General features: G+C 36.1%; 1 protein-coding gene across 1 annotated transcript; it reads right to left on the bottom strand.

Moving 5' to 3' along the window:
* Positions 1-22,075: 22,075 nt before the first annotated feature.
* On the bottom strand, positions 22,076-23,784 carry LOC131642677 (uncharacterized). Its single transcript, XM_058912897.1, has 3 exons — positions 23,575-23,784; positions 22,680-22,781; positions 22,076-22,564 (listed from the first exon to the last, which is right to left on the bottom strand). Exons 1-3 carry the CDS (start codon positions 23,782-23,784, stop codon positions 22,076-22,078), a joined length of 801 nt encoding a protein of 266 aa, XP_058768880.1.
* Between the last annotated feature and the right edge of the window lie 822 nt (positions 23,785-24,606).

Raw genomic sequence — 24,606 nt, 5'->3', positions numbered from 1 at the left:
TCTTCGACACCGTCGGTTCCCCGACCTTCTTCTCTTCTCCAAACATGGTTTATTAATATCTGTTATCCCCAGTCAGAGTACATCAAATTACTGGTCATCCCCAAGAAAAATTGTAAATCCCCAGCTGTATACCTTCAAAACGAAATCAGACAACAAAATCACCATGACACAGAGATTTATTTTCTCAATCGAAACAGGATAAATCATATTCATACATCATGTATCAAAAACATATTCATACATCACTTACATTACCTCATAATGAATTCATACATAACAGGCAAGTTTCTCATTTATTTTGAGAGACTCGTCGCATAATACATGCATCATGACATTACATAAAAACTAACTTTAACTTTTTTAGGATATAGTAACGAGCAGATGAACAATATCTATGATCTAATTCAGCTACTACGAACAGTACTGACACGATCAACCTTCAAGGATCATCACGAACGGTGTAGACACGATCAAGGAATCACGGCAACTGAGTCACGATAATGGAATCACAACAACTGAGTCACGATAATGGAATCACGACAACTGAGTCACGATGATGGAATCACGACAACTGAGTCACGATAATGGAATCACGACAACTGAGTCACGATGATGGAATCACGAAAACTGAGTCACGATAATGGAATCACGACAACTGAGTCACGATGATGGAATCACGACAACTGAGTCACGATAATGGAATCATGACAACTGAGTCACGATAATGGAATCACGACAACTGAGTCACGATAATGGAATCACAACAACAGAGTTACGATGATGGGATCACGACAACTGAGTCACGATAATGGAATCACGACATTTGAGTCACGATGATGGAATCACGACAACTGAGTCACGATAATGGAATCACGACAACTGAGTCACGATGATGGAATCACGACAACTGAGTCACGATAATGGAATCACGACAACTGATTCACGATAATGGAATCACGACAACTGAGTCATGATGATGGGATCACAACAACTAAGTCACGATAATGGAATCACGACAACTGAGTCACGATGATGGAATCACGACAACAGAGTCACGGTAATGGCATCAAGACAATGGAATCACGACGATGGAGTCTCATATCTAATTCTGGTATTTAGTTCAGAAATAATCATGACAATAGAGTCATTACAAGTAATTTACTTCACACTCACATCATACACCTGGATGGCATCTTCAAGCCCATCTCCGGCAAAAGTCCCTTCATCATCAGCTAGGGCGAATTCCTGGGTATTCTATTGTTCAATCCTCTTCAACCTTCAGATACCGATTGGCATACATACTACTCTACATCTTCGGGTTTAAGAAAATTGAACAGGAGCAGCTGTCATACCCAAAAATTTGCCCATACTATTTCTCTTATTCACATTCAAATCAAAGTACAAAGATCCAAGGCACACTCTCCTAAACAAGGGCTCATAGATTTAGGGTTTTGTTGTTCTGAAATAAAATCAATGAACCAAAGGCTCCGAAGCATCCCATATGGTCTAAGATACTCCACATTATCTCCATGACAAATTTCAAGTCTCAATTCAAAAGATTGGTCACTCAATTGCTCAGAAAAGTCAATAATCGACTGGTCGACCTAAAAGTCAACTATGGTCAAAATACAATTAAAACTTCTGATTTTTGGGTCAATATCAATATTTCAGTGTTAGACGCATCATTTGATCATAGGTTGATCATGATCCATCAAGAAAATATCAGAAATCCACAAAAGGACAAGTCGGCTCAAATTTTGAAAAATACACAAATGTCAATTCAAAGAATTTAGAGATTATTCGCTAATGGGCCTACCATTTGAATACTAAATTGACCCATGATCTTAAAGAAGGCCCATAACCCAAATATTATTTTACTTGATTTTATTTCATTTTTATTTGCTTTTGTTAATTTAAATGCAAATTAAATCAAATAATATCATAAATTGGTAATAAAGGTCATATATTTTATTTGATTGGTTAAGATTTAAATCAATTAAAAAATATATAAAAATAAATCAATGAGAAGGAGCAGCAAAACGTGGAAAAGGAGATTTGAACCAAAAGAGAAGGATTCCATTTGAAGAACTTCGATCAAATATTCACCGTCAAAGCACATGATTTGATTGGATTGTTAACCTAAATTTATCCTGCATATATATAAACCTAATGTTAATCAGTGGGAAAGAGGATTCTGACAAGGTTTGCAGCTCAAACAAAACCGTAAAAGGCTGCAACAAATCGGAAAAAACGGTTCTGGAGATTGAGAAAAGTGCAGAGGATTTTGAAGGTTCAGGGACGATCATTGAAGGTCCAGGAGGCTCTTCCATTCACCTTCAACGCGTGGGGAAACCGAATTCGTGTTCACTCTCTTACGGTTTGTTTATATATTAATGGATTCAATGTCACAATTTCATGCATTATAAATTGAATTTGGTTGCATATTTGTATTTATATTGATGTTTATGGTCTTTCTGGAAGGTTAATTCGATTTTGATGCTTGTTTGAAAGAATCACCATGGTTAGGGTTTTAAGTTCTTGATTTGGGGTTGCACAATTAGAGAGCCAATTAACCAAAATTAACAAAGTTTTCTCGCTTAGGGGTTAGTTCTTGAATGATCTGGGCTATTAGTTGTTGTTTTTTTGGCAAGGATTCGCAGGTTGATTGAAGCTGGGCTGTAGCCATGGGGAGGACTCGTAGAGTGCTTGCGAAGAAGAAGGTACTGGCTGGCGCGTTCAGCTCTTTTTTTTATTTTGAATTTTTTTTTTTTTTTGTATATTATTTGTCTCAGGTGTTCCTTAAACAACGAATGAAAGACGGTTCAGTGGTAAACTGAAGGAGTTTAAACGTCATGGTATGCAAAGGGGCGCGGGTTCGAGTCAGCCATGCTGCATTATTTTTATGAAATAACCTGCTTATTAATTCCATACGCATGGCCTAAGAGGAGATATGATGCACCCTCATTCCAGGCCATCCGATCCTCATCTCACCGTAATCCTTCACATACAATCCAAGCTAAGCTTTCAAATTCTTTGTTTCTTTTTTTTTATGAATCCATTTTATTTCTTTTTTCTTTCTTTTATTTATAATTCTTTATTGTTTTTTTATTTAATAAATTGATTCTTTTTATAATAATCTTGTACTTATTTATTTTTTTTATCGAAAACTCGATTTTTTCTTAATCCTCTTAATAATTGTTGTTTTCATTCAAAATTCAATATTAGTTCCAAATAAATTTTTGTCAATTAAATAATGAGGATTCCATCCAATAATTATTTAATTGACATATTGATTCGAACTCCCGACTTTTTCTTGAACCTTTGATATTATTTAAATTATTGATTTTTAAATTATATAATCTTATGGTTTCTAACCCTGATTTATCCCGGTAAATCAGGGTTGTCGATCTTTATTACACTAAAAAATATCTTTTTGTGCAGTTTCAGGGTTAGCATTAGGGTTTCTCCCGACGACGCGCCACGCCCATTACGAAGCTAAGTCCCAATTTAACCCTTATTTAAATATTTGTTATTTTTATTTAAAATTAGGGTTTACCTTCAAATATAATGAACTCCGCCTGCACTCACGTCTCTTTTTCTTGCTGTCATTTTTCTGCCAATTCTCAGATGATCAAAGTCAATGCTCGAGGCAACCTCCTACTGCCAACCCTGTCAGATCAAATCAAAAGCTAAGTATTATTTTAAATATTTGTTTTATTTCATTTTACTTTGTTTTTCAAATTATGATTAACCCTAGTTGTCAATGAATCAATAATGCACTCACTGCTCTTTGGTTTCTATTTTTCCCACCTTTTCAGGGTTTGCCAACCGTCAAAGCTCGAATAGTCGGTAACCCTAAATTTTAATCTCCTTTATTTTTCTGCTTTTATTTATTTATAAATCCGCTGGCTTCATTCCCCCTTTCCCCCGCTGGTTTCTTTTTCCCTTCCCCCGTTATTGTTTTAATTATGCTGTTAATATTAATTGTTGTGGTGAGTAATCCTAGGGAGTGATAACCCTGAAGTTGAACATAGAATAATTAATTACAAGATAATTTTCTGAATCGAATCACGTGATTGTTGCACCCACGCACACTTTTTGGGTAACCTCTTTGCTGCCTGTTGCCTGTTGTCTGTTGCCTTGTATTTTTTGCAGAATAGCCATGTCCCTCGAATACGAGGATACTTCAGCCATGTTGCCTCGATAAATACAAAGGTCATAAGACCCTAATGATGCTGCCTTCGATACACCAATATGACCTCGACCCTCGGAAGTTGCCTACGAAAGGCTGATGTATCCTCTGACTGCCTACGAAAGGCTATTCTAGTCCTTCCCTTAGACTACCTGCCTCTCTATGGCATGGGACAGTCTTATGGCGAACGACGTTGCGATGACCCTTCAACCTCTAAATGAAAGGCTTCCTGCCCTCTTATGGCATGGAAAGACCCTTTCACCCTGAAAGGCTAAAAGAACTTTTTACATTATTAAGGTAATTGCCCCTAATTGCCTTGCTCAAGCTAAAAACTTTTTTTCATATTCTTTCTCATAAACCTTCAAAATGGCTACGCTCATTTACGAGCTAAAGTCCATATTCACTTCTTCTACATTTCTGAACGAAAAAGAGCAAAGCAATTAAGAGCCCATGGAAAACCATGGATGCAAAGGGTGCCTTACACCTTCCCTTTGCATAATTACCCCCGAACCCTATTTTTATTTAAAAGGTTTTTCCTGTTCTTTTAGCCTTTCTAATTAATTTGGATAAAATAAAAGTCGGTGGCGACTCTTGCTATCCGCAACATTTCAAAAAAGTCAGTTCACCGTATTACAATAGTACTTCGCCAACTCAACAAATTTTAAAGCATACTCTGGTACCGTCATATTACCTTGAGTCAACTCCAAAAATTCAATTTCTTTCCTGCCTCGAACATCCTCAGGAAAATACCTCCTCAGAAACTCTCTTTTAAACACAGCCCAATAAATATCTACACCATCCGCATCAAGTTCAGCTCTAGTAGCCATCCACCAATCATCAGCCTCTTCGGACAACATATGAGTACCATATCTCACTTTCAGGTTCTCAGCGCAATCAATGACTCTGAAAATCCTCTCGATCTCCTTAAGCCACTTCTCAGCACCTTCAGGATCATGCGTGCCCTTCAACAATGGAGGATTGTTCCTCTGGAAATTCCCCAATCATGCCCAAAGCCTCAGCGATAGCATCTTCGTTTCTTCCACCTCTTCCAGCATTGTTCTACTCATCACAAAACAATTCCATTAGAACCAAAAGTATCAAAAGTGATAGCTCGCACTAGTCGCATACAAGGGAAAAGACTGACACTAAGACTCTGGTCACAACGACCGACTATGCTCTGATACCACTATTGTAACACACTTCTAAACCCCGTGGCAATATAAATAAATAATCAGAGTAAATACATAAACACAAGGGTGCCACAATTATTTAAAACAAATAAACCAACTATAGTCAAAGTCATGCTTCATTAGGAAATGATTTACCAAAACATAATCATGTTTATCACAGCGGAATAAGAAACATCGTAATTACAACCAAATGGAAATATAATCCAACATCAAATAAAATAGAGTAATCTCATAAAACTCTATAACTATCGTCCCCCAGTGTTACGAGATCAGAGTATGACCGACACGACCCAACATAAACGGATAGACTCTACGAGTCATCCTCACCGAGTACTAATGCCGCTACTCCTCAATCTGAAAATGACAACATGTAAGGGTGAGTCTCATTCTCAATTAGTAAATATTATGCAATTCATAAGCAACAAGCATCATAATTTATCGTTCACCCAATTATACATATTCAGATTCACAACTATTATTCATAAATTCGTACAATAATAGGTTACACCATATAACACAGAAATTCATCCAAACATGACATAACAGAATGCATATGACACAACTGACACTATGCACATTGACCCATATATGTGGTTCAAAAAAAGTAGTTAGGACCCATATAAGGTTAATTTGTATTGATTTGTATGACGACTGTTTCAATTTCTTAATAGGTTCTTTTTTAAAAAAAGAAGATTATATTTAGACACTTTTATATACGAAGTTAAATATATATTTAGACACTCTCATAACATATGCTATAACAATTATTTGATATTATATAAAAACTATACTTAGAATTGATTCTAAGTATTAATTAAAAGAATACTTTAGTGAGCCTAAAGTGTTGTCCCTCATAACATATGCTATAACAATTATTTGATATATATATATATATATATATATATATATATATATATATATATATATATATATATATATTACAAAATGAGTTCATACAACTTTCACCAATGTTTGAGTTGTTCTTAAGTTTACGTTGTAGGCATGGATCGTAGTTACATATCTCATCACTTCGAATCAAATGTTTATTTTAAAATTATTTAGGTATATTCTTCGTTTATGTATTGATAATTCATCATCAGAAGTGTATGGATTTATGGACCCTGCTATGTGTATACATTATGATGATGTGCCGAGTTCTGCAACAAAGGTTAGAAATTACATACAAGATAAGTTAATGAAGGAAGACAAATTTTGCCACCTCCTACCATTTATTCATGGGTAAGTTTTTATGAAATTCTGTTTCCTATTTTTTAATTTTGATATATAACATAGATATTTTATGTGACTTTTGTATTTCCATACACATGTACAGACAACATTGGCAATTAATAGTCATGTGTCCAAGAGACAATATTGTGGTCGTCTTTTGTTCACTTCATCGGGGTATTGATAAAGCCACGAAGAAAATTGTTTCGACGTAAGTTTATCTTTCAAAGAAACTTTATCTTTTATATTGATATTGATAAGTAATTTCATATTTTATATGGCAATAGAAAAAAGGCTACATGGCATAGGCCCAATGTAAGTGTGATGTAAATTATAATTCTATATTTAATTTTATGATAATTATTCAATAATTATGTTTTTCATTTGTAGACAAGGAAACAACATAACTCTAATGATTGTGGATACTATGTGATGAAAAATATGTCGGAAATTGTCTCTGCAAATATAACTGGATCTTGGATGCAGGTAATAAAATAAATTTAATTTGTTATTTACTTTGCGTTTTGCTACTTAATGAGAATTTTCAAAGAATAACTCTATATTGTACATTTACGTATTGTAGGTATTTGATGATCCTACAGAATTAACACAAGAAGATTTGTATGATTTGCGACTCCGTTGGGCAAAATGTTTCTTTGAGTTATATAAAGAATAACTTTATGTTTAGTGTTGTTATTTTGTAGTAGAAAAATGTGTGTAAACCTTTCTTATCATTTTGTACACTTGTGTATCCTAAATTAATACTTTTGTATATTTTGTCGAATATATATGCATCTTAGCTATTTGGTGCAGTTAAATGTGGTCTGTGTGCTGTGGGAAAAATATGCAAAGTAGCGACCTTACATTGGTCTGTGTGGTATTTGTATATTATATTGAAAATTAGGTAAAAAAAATTACAGGTTAAAATAGGGAAAATTGGAATAACAGTCAAATTATGCTAAAAACCAGAAAAGATATTACATCGGGCCGTATTAAAAACCGATGTAAAATGTATTCTATTACATCAGGAACAGCTGAAATCCGATGTAAAATGTAGTCTCTTACATCGAGTAGAATGCACACCCCGATGTAAAATATGGCGCATAAAAAATGGCATGATTTGTCACATCAGGCCTTTCTAAAAACCGATGTAAAAGGTCGTCTATTACATCGGGCAAAATGAATACCCGATGTAAAATATGGCGCATATTTTTTTTTATAAAAACATTGCATTATCTTTCACATCAGACATCTGAATTCAACCGATGTGGTATGCTAATTTTTCACATCGGGCCTTGGCCCGATGTAAAATGTCTCAGACTTATTACATCGCCTGGCTTTACATTGGGTCCAGACCCGATGTAAAAAGTAGTTTTTGCCCGATGTAAAAAGTACTTTCTGCACTAGTGCGTGGTGAACTTGAATTTTGACCTCTCACTTATAAGTATGTCCGCCCTACCACATCCTGATTTTGGACAGACTCTAATGAATAGGCCTAAATGGGACGTAATAGAGTTTGACCTAACTCATCCTTACAAAACCGGTTGGTAAGGTGAAGAGTGTCACTCTATATAATCTCTTTCAATGCTCTATTTCCAACTAATGTGAGACTTGACTTTAAGATCTTCTTAATACATCCCCTCACGCCCAACATTCTTTTTGGACTCGGTGCGTGGATATTAACGGTGGGCGGCCCATGATCCGATCGATAGGCTCTGATACCATATTAGAGTTTGACCTAACTCATTCATACAAAATTGGTTGGTAATGTGAAGAGTGTAACTCTATATAAACTCTTTTAATGTTCTTTCTCCAATCACTGTGAGACTTGACTTTAGGATCTTCCTAATAGGGCGGGCCGCCCACTTTTCCACCCCTAAATTCTATGATAAATTAAATATTATTTCCTAAAATGCATTTATTAATACTTTCTCCATCACATTAAAATCAATTTTTTTAAAATTCTTTTCCTTATTAAAAATAATTATAATATATATTTACTTTTCATTTTCCTCTTTTATGTTTAATAATTGGAATATACATTTTCCTCTTTTATATTTACTTTCCATTTTCCTCTTTTATATTTAATAATTGGAATAATTGGCAAGTGTGTATTGATCTCACAAAATGTGGGGTATATATAGGAATATGGGTAGGATATTATAATTATGGTACCAATTATTTGTTTTTTTCTTAACTAAAACAAATTGAAATGTCCCAATTGTTTAAAAATATTTTAACAGAACTAAAGAATATTCAAAGTTTGAGGAGAGAAATCCACTAATTTTTTTCTCCTTATCCTTATGTAATTGAAAAATCTTGTTAGGCTATTTCACATACAATGAAGATTTTTTTTTAATCAAGAAATAATATTAAACGGAGAACTAAGGGTTCTCCAACCCGATTACAAAGGAGGAGCGGGAAAGCCCGACAAAAAGAAAAATTACACACCAATTACCCTTACGAAAGGAAGAAAAGCGGATCCTTACTAAAATCATAAAAAGTATAATTGAGATGGGTAATCTTCCCACAAAAAGACCATTTCCAAACCAAGAACTTGATGTTCCAAACGGTATTGTTAATGCTCCAAGCTTCCTTCCGAAAGCGCACACCATTCCTAAGTAACCAAAAAGACCAAACGGTGGCAAGCCACACCATGTCCAATTTACTATCTTTAATCTTTCTAGAGCGGAAAAACAAGTGCCACTCCATAAAATGTGGTAAACACTCATTTTCCGACATACCCCCTTTACCGACCCAAAAAGCTATGTCACTCCAAATCTTTGTACCCACAAAACAACCAAAAAAGAAATGATCCCTATCCTCCGAATCAATGCCACACAAAACGCATTTAGAGTTTTCAAAGGAGAAGGTCAAACCTCTATACACCAAACCATCAACCGTTGGAAGTCTATCTTTAAAAAGTCTCCATCCAAAGGCCTTGATTTTGAACGGAACCTCCATTTTCCACAATAGACAAAAAACACCGTCACGAATGTTAAGCGGACTGAACGGAATATGGAGATTCAAGTAAAAATTATAACAAGAAGCTACCGAAAAGTCCATCGAAGATCCTTCGATCCAACTAACCGAGTCCATGTCGTGTCTCCGCCCAATGAAAGCATCCACCCGGCTTTTCATCTTCATCAATTCCGCCTCTAAATAATTACCCTCCAAATTTAAACCAAAATCACCCCAACACCAAGCACCTTCTTTCCACCCCCCCATTCCCGCCACCGAAACACCCTTCAAATTAGAGTTTAAATACAAATCCGGGAACTCCTCTTTCAAAGGAATCCCTTCCTACCAAGAAGTTTCCCAAAACGGCGTGTGAAACCCATTGTGAATGTTAAATTTAACCTTTTACACCATAGGATCCACATGAAAATAAGAACTAATCTTAACCAAATCTCTCCACCAAATCGAAGAAAAAGATGAAGAAACACTAAGGTTAGAGTAGGGATAATTACTAACCTTACTATTAATCAACAAAGAGGACGATGAGTCACCATACCGGGCTTTCAAGACATCTAGCCAAAGAGAAGATCGACCTTGTAATATTCGCCACCTTCACTTGTTAAGAAGAGAAATATTGAACAACGCGATATCCTTAACTCCTAAACCACCTTTCTCTATGGGAAGAGATAAATCTTTCCACCGCACCCAATGAATCTTTCTTTTCTCCTCTAATCCTCCCAAAAGGAATTTACTTTGCAAGCTATTAAATTTCTTCACCACCTTCGACGGTATTTTATAAAAAGACATAGTGAAAATGGAGAGAGAAATTATAACCGACTTCAAAAGAGTAATCCTACCTCCTAAATTCAAGAAGCGATTAGTCCAACCTTCCAACCTAGCCTTCGTCTTTTTCAAAAGAGGTTCCCAAGTAGATTCCAACCTTGGATTGTGACCAATCGGAATGCCAAGGAAGATAAACTTGTATTCCTCAACTTTACAAGACAAAAAGTGGGATGCCGCTTCCAAGAATTGGTAACTAGAATTAATCCCAATAAACTTACTTTTGTGATAATTAATCCCAAGGCCTGACACAAGTTCAAAGGCTCTAAGAACCGCCTTAATCGCCCGAATATGCTTCCAACTACCGTCCCCCACCAATAAAGTGTCGTCCGCAAATTGAAGGATGTCCACCCTACACTTTCCTTCGAGAACAAAAGATTGGAAGTCCCCTAACTCAATAGATTTTCTCACCAAGGGCGTGAGCGCTTCCGCTACCAAAACAAAAAGAAAAGGAGAAAGAGGATCTCCTTGTCTCAACCCTCTATAAACACCGAATTCTTTCGAAGGGCTCAATTCACAAGAACCGACATATCTCTCTTAAACACCAATAATTCCCTCCACTTTATCCATCTCCTTCCGAACCCCATCGCTTTGAACATAAAAAGAAGAAAAGTCCAACACACCTTATCGTACGCCTTTTCGAAGTCAACTTTGAAAAGGGTACAATTACTACCCGCCTTCCTAGCATAATCAACCACCTCATTCGCTACAATCACCCCATCAAGCAATTGTCTCCCCGCCAAAAGTTTAGCCGCCACTTTATAAATACAACCCACCAAGCAAATGGGCCTATAATCATCCAATCCCAAAGGATTATGTTTCTTTGGAATAAGAGTCAAAAAAGACGAAGTAATAGCCTTTAACAAAGAACTCCCTCCAAAAAAATAGTTGAAGAAATTGAAGAAATCTTCTTTAATGAAGCACCAACATCTTTTAATAAAGAGAAAGGAGTACCCGTCCTGCCCCGGGCTTTTGTCTCCTCCACATTCCCACACCGCCTCTTTAATCTCATTTTGAAGAGAAGGTCTCTCCAATTCCTCCGGCTCTTCCTTACTTAATGTATTGAATGGGATACCCTCCAAAGAAGGTCTACTAATCTCCGTTTCCACAAACTTCTCCTCAAAGTGCTTGAATACCGTCTCCCTAACCTCTTCAACCGTCTCCGCCAATCCTTCCGGAGAAAGAATAGGACCTAAATGATTGTTTCTCCTTCTTTGTTTCATCACCTTGTGGAAAAAACCGCTATTGGAGTCTCCTTCCTTAATCCAACTCAACCTAGACTTTTGTAATAACATATTTTCTTTTATTCTCAAATTCCTCCAAAACTTACTACTCGCTCCCTTTCTAAACTCCATAGTGCTATCAAAGTTGAAATAATCTTCGGAGGCTAATTTGTCGTCGGCCAAATTCATCTTGCTAGAACCGTCCTCCATCTCCAAGTCAATTCTACCAAACACATCCTTGTTCCATATCCTTAACTTATCTTTTAGAAGCCTTAGTTTTTCCTTTAACACGAAATCTCCTCTTCCTTCCACCTTAAGGCTTTTCCATTCTTTCTCCACAAAAGGAATAAAAGAATCGAAGCTAAACCATTCATTGTTGAATTTAAATGGTTTTGGTCCCAATTCCTTTGGTCTTTCAAAATCCATATAGGACAATGATCCGAAATATCCCTATCACCAATGAATTGACCCATAATCTCCCATCTAGTCACCACTTTGTTGGACACGATAAAGCGATCGATTCTACTCATCGACTTCTCGTCCCCGCTAAACCAAGAGAAATTTTTTCATTTGAAAGGAATGTCCACCAACGCGCTTCTATCAATAAACTCTGAAAATAGCTCCATATCTCTTTTATGCACATACACCCCTCGCCCCTTCCTTTCTCTAGTGTTTTAATCGCGTTGAAATCCCCTCCCATAATCCATTCCCCATCCTTAAAAGTCTCATTTAGCTCAAGCAACTTCTTCCATAAAGCAATCTTTTTGATCAAAAGACAAGGCGAATACACATTAATCACATAATAACACTTATTCTCCCAACAAGCTTTTATACCCAAGTAACCCTCTCCTTTAAAACTATTAACCACCTCCACTTTATCATTCCATAAAATGAGCAATCCTCCCGACCTACCAAGCGAATTGAAATAAGAAACACCCACCTCCGGAGAATACCAAAAAGACTTGGCCAAATTAGCATCCATGTTGATAACCTTAGTTTCTTGAATTAAAAACACGTCCGCATTACCTTTTTTTATCAAAGAGCTAATCCTCCTTCTTTTGAGTGCATTCACTCCCCCCTAATATTCATGGAACCTATAATCATTGATCACCTTCTTTAATCTCCTTCCTTACCTCCCCTTTTTTTTCTCCCCCTAATTCAAAAAACTCAATCTTATTCATAAGATTTGCCCTTCCCTTCGCATCAACAACCCCAAGCGCCACAATGGCCGAACAAAGTTTACCCCAAATGTCCACATCCATAAGTCTCCATTGTCTCCCATTATTTCTCCCAATATCGAATTCTTCATTTTGTTCGCCATAACAAATCGAGTTAAGCCCAGCATTTACACCACTGTTAATCTCCATAGAATTATCCCAACTAGAGTATTGATGGGACTCAAAACAGAACCAAACTCCGGCACATGCTTGTTTCTGTTACCACTATATGCCTTTCCTGCCATATCATTTACCAATCTCAGCCTCAACTTCTTCCTATATTTCGGTTTAGTTCTGTCCTCAGCCAAGGCTAGGGATCAAGCAACCTAGCTGGGAAAAACTTCCGAATCCGGGCCGCCAATCTTGCCGGATGAAACTGTCGTTCCAGAACACATGGAGACCGTAGTTGTGGGTTGCGGAGCAACATTCATCAAATCCAGGCCAGTAAAGACGCTACTGTTATGGACCTTCAGAATTGCGTTATCAAACTCCCCAAAAACGCTATTCGCCATAATATCCCCTGAACATTCGACAACACTCTCTCCGGCGTTCTTCTGTCGCTTACTAACCTCGGCATCCCCTGAACTTGAAACAGCGAATGTCCTCTCATTTTCCTCCCTAAACACCTTATCTGAGAATTGCTCTATGCTGTCCTCCGAATTGACAAAAATACGGTCTAAGATCCTAAGGCTATTATCATCGCTAAATTTAGAAGACGACTCAGGCGGAGATGGAGATTTAAGAATTTTGGGAATACCTGCAGAATCGGTAGGAATGCCCCAAGGATCCTCCCTAATCGTTAAGCAAAACTTCTTCCCATCGATGTTAGCAGTGACGGTGTTAGGAGTAATAAACGACAATTGAACCTTAACTAGAATCCTGGCGACGTCGAAAGCGCGGCCTTTAGCCGTCCTCTCATCAATGCACTCGAAAGAGCCCCATGTTTCAGCCAACGCCACAAAGAAATTCGAGTGCCAAGCATGAACTGGAAGACCGTAGACTCTCAACCACACCTCTCTGTGTTCCTCGATCAAGTCTTCCTCCCACTTCCTACCTTCAATGAACCAACTCCTCCACCAATCCTGTCCCTCCCCAATCAGATCCTGAATAAATCCCTCTTCCGATTCTTCGAGGAGACAAACATTACCTCCCATCGGAGAAGCTTTAACTGCAAACACCCCTTCCATCTCCATATATGTTTGAATGTTGTATGCCGTTCCCGGAATAGCCACCTTCCCTATAAAAGCGTTTGCAAACCTACTTTTGTGATTCTCCGGGGATGTGAAACAAACCTCCTTAGCCGCTGCTGTTCCCTCTACACGGTTCGAAATCTGGTTCAAATGGGTTCCCTCCACAACATTGGCGAATGAACGGATCAGCGGCTTCACTACACCAAAGCTACTGATATTACCTTCTCTTTTGGGTAGATTATGCCCAACACGATGTCTCACAAAGCCCCCTTGCTTCCTCTCAAAACGGGGAAGGTTAACGTGAAGTTTCTTCTCCCCAATCACCACATTGTCCTATCTGACCGCAAGTAACCGTCCATCATCGACCTCCAAGAATCTGGCGAAACCAAATCGTTTTCCAAATTTATTCCTTCTAGGCGAAATTGCCACCTCAACCACATTCCGATACACCCGAAAAGATCAAACAAATCTATCGCGCAAGATTCCTCAAGAAATTCTAAAACATAGAACGAAGTCATCGCCTTGGAGAAATTGGGCAGATTACGTTTCCAGCCTCCCAACGGAAAAGTGTCCCACCGGTGGAAACTTCCACTCGCTTGACGAGAACGCGAAACTTTCTTCCACCCATCCTCTTGCTGAACGAACCTCCGATCCCTCATCCGATAAAAAAAACACAGAAAACGCACAAGAGAATCCTCAGCTAACACATACAAAACCAACACGAAGACTCTAAACCAGAACGGATCCAAACCCAGAAGAAACTAACAAAGAAGCCTAAACAGAAAATACCAAAAGGAGTGGCCGCACAGAACACTATACCCGGTGATCCCAAAAAGCCCTAAATCGATATTGATTTGAACCTTCTCACCAAGGTCCCTGGGCCCTAAAGCCAGGAATTTAAACCGAAGATGAGAGAGAACAAGATACCTATCTAAGAGCTTTCAAGATCCACCGAGAACACTGAAGGACACTCGCGACAGCACACCGGAAAGTTACTGGGAACCCCCAATCGGAAATCGCATCTTCTTCTCCCTTATCTACTGATGCTTCTTTCATATATATTGCTATATACTACATACAATGAAGATAAATGTAAGTTGCAAGTGTGAAAATCAATAATTTATGAGATATGAATTTAAAATTTTAGAAGTAATGAAGTAGTAAATTTTTTTATTGTTTAATAAAATACTATAATTTTTATTGTTTATAGACTCTTAAAAGTGTATTATTGTTAGGATGCTCAAGACATGAAATAAAAATAAATCGGATTTACAGTTTGTAAATAGAATAGTAAATAAAACCTATAATAAATTATTAAATTACTACAAATATTATGAATAAAATAATAATTAAAGGGAAAAAAAATTGGCAGATCAACCCACTATACCGCCAACTCATTAGAAAATGAGGTGAACATGAATTTTTACCTCTCACTTCTAAGTAGATACGTACGACCACATTCCAATTTTTGACAGACTTAAATGAGGAAGGAAGGGGGGGAGTTGTGTGTTAGAGGAAGGGGAGATTTTATTTTGTTCGAGAAACTTAAAAGTTTCAAAGGGCGTCTTCGTGAATGGAATAAGGAAGTGTTTGGATGGATAGATTTGATAGTCAAAGAGGAGGTGGATAATATTAATGATATGGATAATTTATTGGTTGAGCATATGGGGGATGATGTTGAGGACTTGGTGGTTAGGAGGAGGGAAGCAACAAAGGAGGTTTGGAACAATTTGCAAGTGAAAGAGAGTATGCTTAGATTAAAATCTAGGCAATTGTGGATGCAAGAGGGGGATAGAAATACAAGTTTTTTCCATAATTCCGTCAAAGAAAGAAAAAGAAGAAATTCGATTACTTTGTTGGAAGGGAAACATGGATCGGTGGAGGGTGTTTCAAACATCAAGAATGAGATTTTTGGCTACTTCGAAGAATTCTTCAAAGAAGAAAACTTCAAGAGACCTATCCCGGATGATTTGTTTTTTAAGTCTTTGAGTGAAGGGGATGCTTCATGGCTTGAGAGACCTTTTTCGGAGGAAGAAATTAAGGAAGCCGTTTGGGATTGCGATGGGAATAGGAGCCCGGGGCCGGATGGATTTTCGCTAGAATTCTTTAAAGGCAATTGGGAGGTGATTAAAGGGGATGTTGGTAAATTTGTTTCGGATTTCTATGAGAAGGCAAGGCTTACGAAGGGGTGTACTTTGTCTTTTTTAACTTTAATTCCTAAAATAAAAAATCCTCAATCTCTAGCCGAGTTTAGACCAATTTGTCTTGTTGGAAGCTTGTAAAAGATTATATCTAAACTCTTGGCGGCTAGATTAAAATGTGTTATCGATAAACTTGTGTCTAGTAACCAAACGGCCTTTGTTCCCGGTAGAAGTATTTTGGATGGAGTGCTTGTTGTGAATGAGGTGTTGGATTATGCTAAGAGGGCAAAAAGAAGTTGTGCGGTGTTTAAGGTTGACTTTGAAAAGGCATACGATCGGGTGAGTTGGAATTTTATGAGATTTGTGCTAGATAGAATGGGTTTTGGTGCAACATGGATGAGATGGATGGAATGTTGTATTTTCTCTAGTAACATGTCCGTCTTAATAAATGGGAGTACTACTAAGGTGTTTAAGGTGGAAAAGGGTCTTCGGCAAGGGGATCCGTTGTCTCCTTTTTTATTTGTTTTGGTTATGGAAGTGCTTACGGCACTCGTAAGAAAGGCAAAAGAAATAGGAGAATATCGGAGTTTCATAATAGGAGACAATGAGGAAGTTGATTTACTTCAATTCGTGGATGATACTATTTTTATTGCGGAGGGTGATACGACGAACTTATGGAGCATGAAAGCAATTCTTAGAGGCTTTGAGCTAATGTTGGGTTTGCGGATTAATTTCCTAAAGAGCAACATTTACGGTGTTAATGTAGGCGATTGGTTTCTTGAGGCGGCTTCTAGTTTTCTCTCTTGTAAGGTGGGTAATCTCCCGTTTAAGTATTTAGGTATTAAAGTGGGTGGAAATCCTAGAAGTACTTCTATGTGGAAGGATCTTATTGTGCACATTAGGAAAAGGTTAGCCGTTTGGAAAGGTAAAAACCTTTCTTTAGCGGGCCGTGTGACTTTGATAAATGCGGTGATTAATGCTATTCCTATTTATTCTTTGTCCTTTTACAAAGCTCCGTCGAAGGTGTTAAATGAGATACGGATGATTCAAAGTAATTTTCTTTGGAATGGGGGGATGTGAGAAAATCTATCCATTGGGTTTGTTGGGATACGGTTTGCAAATCTAAAGAGGAAGGTGGTCTAGGAATTAAAAATGTGAAAATCATGAATGTGGCTCTTATAAGTAAATGGAAATGGAGGATTTTAAATGAGAATGAAGCGGTGTGGAGTGGTATTCTTAGAGCTCGCTATGGTAAGCCAAAGCTTAAGATTCTTGTAGGTGATGTGGAGGTAGTAAGTTCGAAGGATTCTATTTGGTGGAGAGATGTTTTGGTATCGGATAATTATGAGAGACTTATTGACAATCATTTTTCGAGGGCGGTTAAATGTTGTGTGGGAAACGGGGAAGATATTCCATTTTGGTATGCTTGTTGGCTTGATGATCAACCTATTTTGGAAGCTTTTTCGGAAATTCTTCAGATTGCAAAGAATCATTTAATTGTTGTGGATGAAGTTGGGAGGTATGGGGGAAATGGATGGGAATGGGACGTTACGGCCCTGCTGCCAGCGGACAGCATTTCCCACTTGCTGCCAGCGGACAGCGCTCTTCCTGTGCTGCCAGAGGACAGCGACTCCCCTGTTTTGTCCTTGCTGCAGGAGCTGGCAGCCTTGCTTCAGCAGCTCTCTCTTCATCTCCATGTGCGTGATACATTCACTTGGACGGAGGGCTCTTCGGGTGGCTTTACCGTAAGGTCTTGCTATGATAGGTTTAAGCCTTTTTTATCTGGACCTCCTTTGCAAATTAGTTTGGTAAAGGCTTTGAATTATATGTGGAAGGTTAGAATTCCTTCAAAAATACACTTTTTTGGATGAAAATTTTTGCACAATAGATTAGCTACAAAAGATCAATTGTTCAAAAGAGAGATTTTGTTGGAGGCTAAGGATTTAATGTGTGTTATGTGTATGAAGGAGGAGGAATCTCTAAACCATTTATTTGGTGATTGTGACATTGTTGATAATATTTGGAAGAGAGTGTTTTGTTGGCTTGGTTCTTCTCTTGGCATGCCTTTGGAGAAATTTGTATCGTTTTTTTATATTGCGATATGGTTAAGTGTCGGAAGAAGAGAGCTACCGCGGGCGTGATTTGGCTAACAACTATATGGTGCATTTGGTTGAAGCGGAATGCTATCATTTTCAAGAAGGAGGTTTTTAGCTTTACGGAATGCTTTTCGAATATTATATGCTTTCATCCTGGAGATTTATGTTAGCTTTCTTTAATTTAAGTTATCTTTAATTTAAGTTAGCTTTCTTTAATTTAAGTGAGCTTTGTAATTATTACATTTGGAATATCTTACCGCTCGGTTATTTCGAGTAGTTAGAGCTTTCCATTTGTCTTTCTTTGTTGCGGTTGGAGTATCCATAATACTCCATTGATTAATACCATTGCTTATTAAAAAAAAATGAATAGACCTAAACGGAAGACCACTATTACACCTCTAAATTCTATGATAAAATAAATATTATTTACTAAAATGTATTTATTAATGTTTTCTCCATCACATAAAAATCTTTTTTTTAAAATTATTTTCCTTATTCAAAATAATTGTAATATATATTTACTTTTCGTTTTCTTCTTTTACATTTAATAATTGGAATATACATTTCCTTTGCTTTTTTTCTTTTACCTTTCCTTTTACTTTTCCTTTTCATAATTAAAATAATTGTAATATAGATTCATTTCCTTTTCCTTTTTTCACAATACTATACATCTACTGGATTTTTTAAAAATTAACACATTTCCTCACTATTTTACACAATACCGATGTTAAAAAAAATTTTAAATGCAAAACATAAGTCAGTTAATTTTAATTAGGCGCATGCATTAAACATTTTAGAAGGCAATTAAAGTGAGTTGGTGCCTCCTATATGCCAAGCCAATCAAATTAATGCCCCCAATAAAGCAAGTCTATTCAAATGAATTATTTTACAGGGCATCTTTTATAATTCATCTTTTATAATTCTTACCTCGTGGAAATGGTTTAGAACAGTTAACGTTTCTTCTTCGGCTTGTAATTATAACTATTGGAACATTTTACCTCTCGCCTGTTTAAAGAGGTAATTGTTGTTGTAATGCCTTTTCGTTGTTAATACATAACCTATTGAAAAAAAATCTAAACCAAAAAAAACTTAAATATAGGTTTAAATAGTCTTTTGATCCTTGTAAATTAGTGTGTTTTTGATATTCGTCTTTGTATATTTTTTTTCTTCAACAAAGTGCTTAAATGTTGAATTTCATTTGATTTTAGTCCCTAAAACTAAAATCTGTCGAAAAATGTGCAGGTTTTTTACAAATTTTTTTTTGAATTTTCATGCGGATTTCATAGGAAAAATTACACATTCCAACCGTAACTTTTATGAGTTTAGCAAAAACATGTTGCTAAGTTACGAGTTTAGCAAAAACATGTTGCTATACTTAGGTTAGGTTTATTTGGTGAGTAATTTTCTTTTCTTTTGGGGGCTATAGCCGCTATTGTGTAATCCGGATTCGTTTCTTTATATATATTCATCTTGCTTATTAAAAAAAACTTTAAGGACTAAAAACAAAAGGATTTTAACATTCAAAAATTATTTCCAAAAAAAAATACAAGGATGAAAAAAGAATAATGCGTCAATTTACAGGCACCAAAAGATTATTTAAGTCAAAAATATATTATTTAGACTTAACAAGTTTAAATAAGTAAATAGCAATAATGTCATAAATTTACTTTATTGCATAGGAGAATGTGAAGTTATTGAAGTTAACGGACACTAGAGATCAATAAAAGCAAATGAAAGTAATGTTACCATACATCTAACTCTTTCATGGTCAGTAATCTCTCTTTCTAACCAAAAGATCAAGTTCTTCTCATGTTGCTTAAAATTTCGGATGATTCAAAAACACATCTTGGTACTCAAATAAAAAACATGTCTTTAGGTTTTACTACTCATGATTGAACAAATTGATAAAATATTAAGAAAATAAAAAGATGTGTGAAACAAAAGAATCACATCACACCTCTATTTATACATAATAATACCTTTTAAAATATAATACAATTGATATCAATTTTAAAAAATGCAAAGTGTTGTTGCAAGATGAATCGGGGCATCCTTTGAAGATCAAAATGTAGCTTCCAATTGGAATGGTTTGTCCTGCTAGAGAAGCCTATCAAATTTCCTTGATCCAAAGGAGGGGCCAATTCGCTTGGCATACCTTCTAAAATGTCTAATGCATGTGGAAATTCAATTGGGTTGAGCTATGCGTCTGATTTTTTTTTTTTGTTTAAAATAAAATATTTTGGAAAATAGTTGAGAAACATGAATATTTGGATCCCAACAACAAAATAATCATAATTATAATTTGTTACATTTCACTTTAACTAACTGTTTTACAACATTTTAATACATTGAAAGAATAGAATTACAACATTTTAATACATTTCACTTTTAATATAATGAAATATTATTTAAAAGCCTGAGAAAAATATGATTATTATCCACCTTGTTTCAAAACCTAGACTTCTATTATCTACCTTGAGAAAAATATGATAGCATGGTAAAACAAGAATTGATAGTGCAATAAACCTATACATCATCCTTAACCTCAATTCGATAAGCACATTAATGTGTCCACTATGCTGCTGGTGAGAAAATAAGATATTGACAATGAAATGTCTAGGGACCATTCATAAGCATTGCAAGTGGTCCATATATAGATGACAAAAAATGGAATAAAGTTAGAGGGAAATTTAAGATAAGAATAAGATGAAGCAATGGAGCACTTTTCTTGTTATATTTTGTTGCAGTTAAGTCGTTATCTAAACTTGCATATATTAATCTCAGTTTTTGATAGCAATGGAAGAATACACTTTAAAAAAAAAACTAAGAATAGAAAACCAGCTACCCTAAAAAAAGTAAAGAATATCCATTACTTGTATTACTGGATTTCAATAATGAATGAGAAAAGGGGACGAGCATGGGGTTTCAACATCCAACATCTTCTTTCTTCTAACAAAATCATGTTAAACAAACACTAACCCAGTCTAACAAAAGGAGATTCAATATCTAAAAGAATTTTAAAAATCATAGAAAAACATTATATTTATGCAAACTAATTAATGGTCGAAGGGTAGGATGATCTATGGACGGCCGAAGTCTTTGCAAGTGAGTGAATGACCCAATGATGATCATTCACTAAAATTTTTTATCAAAACATTTTCTTGGTTTAGTAAAAAAAAAATAGAAATGAAACATGTGATTGGGATATACTATGCAGAAGGATCACCGAGAAGGATAAACAAGTATACTTTCGAACTGTTAAGATGATAAAGAAGTTCTCAGTTAGAGTTCAACCCAATAATACTTGATTAAATTACACAATAGCGGAAATCTTGTTTAGAGAAATCAGTGTTGTATTCTAATTTTTCTGTTAGATCTTGCAGAACAATAACGTTACCTTTTAGGAAAATAGTGTTGTGTGCTAAATTTCGTGTTAGATCTTGCGTAACACTAAAACTTAGAGGATACACTATTAGAAAAATCTGCAGGTAAATCCGCAGCTAATTCCGCAGGTAAGTTTGCAGGAAATGTATATCCGCAGGAAATTTCTTTCTGAAATTAAATAATTTTTTTATTTTAATAAACTTTTGAACCATTATATATATTTAAATAACTATAATATAAAATTATAATTTTCAATTTAAATTAAACTTGAATTCATGGAACATAATTAGTAAGAAGTACTTACATAGTCATTGCTAAAAATGATTCTAAAAATCAAGTTATTACTAATCATTTGTTTGACAAGTTAAAAAGATAATACAATCCAAAAACTAAGTCAAAATGAAAAAAAAGTACAAATCAAAATTCATTACTAAGGTTTTCTTCATCTGTTTCATCGACGACATCTTCATTTGTGTGATCACTTTCATTAGTGGGTTGTGGTGGATGAGAAGAAGACCCAACAAATCCTAAATGATTCATTAAAAATGAAATTTTATTATTCGCTTCGGCCATCGTTTCTTCTTGTCGATGCAATTGTTGCCTCATCACCATCTTCTCTTGTTCTTGTCTTTGCAACGATGCATTTAAATCATGGACTTGACTTCTCAAAACATCAACCTCCTGAGAGTCACTCGAAAGACTTGAGGGTTTCTTTGATACAGAAACCAAAGTCTTAGATGCGGTTCCAAGAACAAATACCCTATTCCCTTTCTTCTTTCCAACTGACTCTACCCATACATCCAAATCAGGTGGCATTTCATTAGTTGGTTGACTATCAGCTTCGTCCTCTCCTGGAATAGTTGGATTCTGAGAAGAAATCTCCAACTTTTTCTGTTCAAATTTATCCTAAAAGAAAATTGAAAAAACAGTAAGGAATAAAATTCAATAAAAGTGATATTTTCTAAAAGACTTGTGTGCAAATTTGAAATTCAATCAAATTAACACTTCCCGAAATACTTACATATGCGGATTTAGCATGAACTCCAACCCAACTTTGATCCTTTTTCCGATGTGTGCGAAAATAGAACTCGGTCAATGATGGTTCTGCACCCTTTTCCTTTCTCTACAAATTACAAAAGAAATAGAACTCAATACTTTTATCTCTTACAAATTACAAAAGAAATAGAACTCTATAATTTTATCTCTTACAAATTACAAAATAATTTTATTTTGATAACAAGGATGCAAAACATTTTATGCTCTAATTTTTTATCTCTTACAAATTAAGAAAGAATTAATAATTCAGGTTCAACCTTTTAAAAAGTAGATAAACATCCACTTGGAGAAGAAACAAACATGGAAATAGTATAATTTATCCAACATATGACATACTGAATATGATGATAGGGCATAAAAAAAACAAAAAATGTACCATTTTCAAATATCTACATAACTAGGAATCATGATGTTAAACACAAATTGAAAAGCCACAGTCACGAAACACGAGTTGAGCTACTGGACAAAGAGTATGAAGATGTCTACAAGACTATAACACAAATATACCAAGCTATGTGAGCATTTCCATATTATACTTATCAATGCAATCTTCCTAGGGACCATTTGGAGAAGATTTCACAAGAACAAACTTATACTTAGCCCTGGTTCTATAAACAGATTTATTGGATAACTATAGCCTATAGGTATGCTTCAAAGTTGTAACATATCTTTATTTCTCTAGTAATGTGATATCTTGAGGATTTTCTATGTTTTCTTTTACTTAACTTTGATTTATTGATTCAAGTTTCTAACTTATAATTCTTTGAGTGGACTACTCCAAGATTGGATACTGAACTTCAAAATTAACAAGTCAGTATATTTTCTGTACCGAAATATAATGAAAAACATATAATATATACCATTCTTTTCCAATGCAATCGATGAGGAATAGACCCTCTAGTGTGAAGAGATGCGCCACCCATAGAAGACCGGTTTCTTTTATTCGTCTCAGATGCTTTTTTAAACTTTAACGAATTCCAATGTTCCAATAATTGCTGCCACACATCAGCTCCCATCCAACCCGGTCTATACTTCAAGTCTTTGCGAACATCTTGTAGTAGCTGAGACATCTTTGCTGCACCTCGTCTTTGAAAGTTACGTCACACCATAACCTTGTGTTCTGGTGGCCATGAAAACTTTTTCTGTATTAAAAAAACCATGTTATACATCCTTCAATTATACACAGCAAAGCATAATGAAAGTTGTTACTAAGATGGATAGGGATCTTACCGTGCAGATCATATGGCCGGCAACAATGAAGGCTTGAAGTTCCGAGCGGTTGAGAGGGGAAAAAAGTGTTGTACCTGCAAGGCACTCCGATGCCAAAGTAAGTATGTATTCCACAAGGTACAACAAAGTGAGAGGGCTTTTTTGGGGTAAGAAAAGATTACCTTTCCCTCTGCATGCAGAGGGCTATTTATAAGATGTTTTTGGAGCGGATTGGACTCCTCCTTCTGGGGCGGATATTTAGGAGACGCGTGGACTGGTTATTTACAGAGCACGAGGGGTCCTCGTGGTCGGTTACTTGGCAAGTTTGCCCAGTCTGGTCGGATGGAAACCACCACGTGCGCTCTGAAGTATATTGGGGCGAAGGCGGGAATGGCCCAATTGATTGGATTGGGCCGGTCCAAAACAGGAGCCCCCTAAGTCGTTGCTTCCGGTCAGAGGAGAGACGACTTATATGAAGTTGACCCGGGGGTCTTTCTGGGATCTGAGCCTAAGGTAACCGAGGGAGGTATGTCGTTCATTTCCGAGGAGAGGATGGGTCAGGTCGGGAGTGGGGAAGCGTGTTGTTTCAGAAAAGTTGGTAAGGGGGAACGTCGCATTTAATGCAAAATGATAGGTAATCAATTGCCTAGGCTATAAGGTTAATGATGGCCATCCCTCTGCAC

The sequence above is a fragment of the Vicia villosa genome, unplaced genomic scaffold (assembly GCF_029867415.1).
Source record: "Vicia villosa cultivar HV-30 ecotype Madison, WI unplaced genomic scaffold, Vvil1.0 ctg.005582F_1_1, whole genome shotgun sequence".
NCBI classification, from domain to species: Eukaryota; Viridiplantae; Streptophyta; class Magnoliopsida; order Fabales; family Fabaceae; genus Vicia; species Vicia villosa.
This window is presented reverse-complemented; position numbering and strand designations above follow the sequence as displayed.